At 50.7% G+C, this 3,160-nt stretch overlaps 1 protein-coding gene across 1 annotated transcript; it reads right to left on the bottom strand.

Annotated features, from left to right (window-relative positions):
* Window positions 1–1,944: 1,944 nt before the first annotated feature.
* Window positions 1,945–2,949, bottom strand: PPTG_20249 (hypothetical protein; the record flags this gene model as incomplete). Its single annotated transcript, XM_008919076.1, has 6 exons — window positions 1,945–2,054; window positions 2,126–2,326; window positions 2,391–2,583; window positions 2,630–2,675; window positions 2,743–2,831; window positions 2,902–2,949. The coding sequence occupies 6 exons, from the start codon at window positions 2,947–2,949 to the stop codon at window positions 1,945–1,947; spliced, it is 687 nt and encodes a 228-aa protein (XP_008917324.1).
* Window positions 2,950–3,160: the final 211 nt, after the last annotated feature.

Here is a 3,160-nt window from a genome sequence, read left to right as displayed (position 1 = left end):
ATTGCGGCGCCTGTAGGACGACTTGGGAGCCGCTATTTAGATATAGCGTTTGTATTGTGATTATCTAGCCGCTACATGTGCTAACGACCGCGAACTCGGCCTGCTTCACCACGCTAGCATACAAATTGACTAGATCCGCAGCAGCGTCAACACTTAGAACCACCCCCTTTTTCTGTCAAATCGAACATTGTTTATGAGCTTCCATACAAACTTATATATTAAAAAAATCGAACTTACACTGACATGACGAATGGAGGAATGGTGCGACCAGCGCGCTGGCGGCTTCCGCTGGAGCTCCTAGCTTTTCATTTTCTAATGGGCCGCGGATCAGCCCTCACTAACCAAGAATATTGGTGGGTTATTGGTTTGCACGACGGTGGAGTCTCGCTATGTGAGATTTCACGCAGAACCGGCCACTCAAGAACGGCTGCTAGTGTCGCGATCAAGGCGGAGAGGATCCCGCAGAGCGGCGACAGCAGAGAGAAGCCAAGGGCAGGACGCCAACCTGCTCTCACCGACTGAGAAGTTCGGCAGATCGTGCGAGCGGCTTCGACGGGCAAGTTCTTTGCCGCGGACCTCAAGGCCCAGTTCGGTGTCAAGGCTTCCGTGCGGACTATCCAGCGGCTGCTCAAGAACGTAGACCATCTCAACTACACGAAGATGGACAGGACGCTACCGCTAACACCGGCCCACAAGGCTGCGCGATTGGAGTGGGCTGAAAAGCACATTCTTAACCCTGGTAAGTTTGTTTACAGTGGTTATAATGATTAATTGCTAACATTATCGTAATATGTGTAGGAACATGGGAATATACTATTTTTCTGATGAAAAAAGTTTAATCTCGATGGACCTGACGGCTACAAGTACTATTGGCGTGACTTGCGACAGCCAGCGCAGTCTTACGTACGCCGCCAGAACGGTGGCGGCAGCGTAATGGTGTGGGGCGCTTTTGGGGCGAAGGGCAAGAGCCAGCTGGCCATTTTGCGAGGCCGGCAAAACTCAGGTGACTACATCTACACTGTCTCAGAGTATTTGTTGCCATTTGCTCATGCTAACTATGGTGTCGACTTTGTTTTCCAGCAAGATAATGCGTCTATTCATGCTTCTCGTGAAACGACGCATTTCTTGCAGGAAATGCAAGTCGACACCATGGTCTGGCCGGCTCGCTCGCCCGATTGTAACCCAATCGAGAACGTGTGGTCGGCAATGGCGGCACGGGTTTAAGCCCATGGCCGCCAGTATCGCACGGTAGAGCAACTGGAGGACGCCATTGTACACGCTTGGGGCTCCATCGAGCAAGAGTATTTGGACAAACTCGTGGAGTCCATGCCTCGTCGTTGCCTTGCTGTCATCAAGGGCAAGGGAGCTCTCACTAAGTACTAACTTTTAATATATAAGTTTGTATGGAAGCTCATAAACAATGTTCGATTTGACAGAAAAAGGGGGTGGTTCTAAGTGTTGACGCTGCTGCGGATCTAGTCAATTTGTATGCTAGCGTGGTGAAGCAGGCCGAGTTCGCGGTCGTTAGCACATGTAGCGGCTAGATAATCACAATACAAACGCTATATCTAAATAGCGGCTCCCAAGTCGTCCTACAGGCGCCGCAATTAACGGAACCGTGCACGAAAAAGGACGGTCCTAATGATTTGGCGCGCACTGTATTAGCTTCCAGGTAAAGTCTCAGTCTTTTCGAGCAGCGTCGTCTCCTGTTGGTGGAGCCGTGGCTGGGGCTCGTCCTTCCGCGGAGCTCCCCCTTCCACGCTTGATAGGCAGTCAAGAGCTTCAATTCTTGGATTCGTGCAGTGGGCTGCTTGCTCTCCTTGCTAGCAGGGCTCCCGAATACGGCATTGTTCACAAATAAAACTCGACAAGCAACGTAAATTATCGGAGGAGTAAGCAAACGAAACAAATTCAATTATTGCAGTACCTTGATTCCATCTCTACTTACGTGCACTCGTTGACCACTTGCGCGTTCCAGTAGCTGCTGTTCACGCGCAAAAACAGCAGTTTGAGCGTGATAGGATTCAGACCTTGGCGCTGCGTACCGACAGTAGCTTTGGTGAAACAAAAAAATCGCTCAACGATATTTGACGTTGGCGGGATAGCGTGAATCAACTGGCCCCACTTGTAGCTAGCTTACGACGCTTCTTTACCTGCTCAACAAATGAGTTATCAGCATCGTCAACCGCTGCTGCAACGGAAGTCTCTTCACGCTGGACAGCAAAGCGGCGCAGAGACGCAGTCTCGGCCCTCGTCAGTTTTGCTGTCTTGCCGTCGAGTACTTTTACACACGCAGCCTCACAATGAAGCGAGTGCACAATCGCAGCTCGGGCACCAAAATAGAAAGCGTATTAGTGCGAATATTGAAAACATACAAAGAGTAGCATTACCGATATGCGATACCAGCGCAGGCAGCGAATCCAATCGTCCATCGAAGTACACACGCGCGTCCAGGAGTGATACCGTAGAAGCCTGCAACTCCTTGCTGACAGAATCGACTTTCGACAGGTCCTCCAGGAGCTTGCGCAAGCGGCGATTGGCAGCTGGATCGGGCAGGTCGTCGGCTACTAGGTCGTCGTCGTCCTTAATGAACTCCAGCAGTCAAAAGTTGCGATGGATCATACAAAACGTGGAGCTCCAGCGAGTGTCCTGACTTAGCAGGGGCCTCAATGGAGCTTTGAACCTAAAACGGAGTTAACAAAGTTAACGTGCAATCATTGGACAAAAATCGTTAAAAATTACCTGAGGTTTGAGGATTGGTTTAAACTCTTCAGTTTGACCATCAGCGACTTGACTTTGTCTAAATCGTCCGATACTTCACGGAAAAAGTTCTGCACCGCCGACCAGTGACACACTCAAGAGGTTATCAAGGCGCTGATTAGTGTAGCAGTTGTCTCCCACAATAAACAGGCAGTCATCTACACGGTTGTTGTAGTCGCGCATCAGCATCTCTCGTAGAAACGTCAGGTGGGTCGCTACGGAGTGGTCTCCGTTGGGGAGTTCACCAGCGGTGCCATGACCAGCAGCGGGTATTGTGCTATTCCCGCTTTTTCAAAGCAACCGAACACGGCCAGATAGTGCTCCTAGTTAAACGACCACCCGTCGATTATCAAGCCGCTTCGGCGTGTCGGCCTTGATTGCCGCCTCTATGTGACGCGTC

This window comes from Phytophthora parasitica, assembly GCF_000247585.1.
Source record: "Phytophthora parasitica INRA-310 unplaced genomic scaffold supercont2.477, whole genome shotgun sequence".
In the NCBI taxonomy this organism is placed as follows: Eukaryota; Oomycota; class Peronosporomycetes; order Peronosporales; family Peronosporaceae; genus Phytophthora; species Phytophthora nicotianae.
The sequence above is the reverse complement of the archived record's forward strand: the minus strand, read 5'-3'. Positions and strand labels throughout refer to the sequence as shown.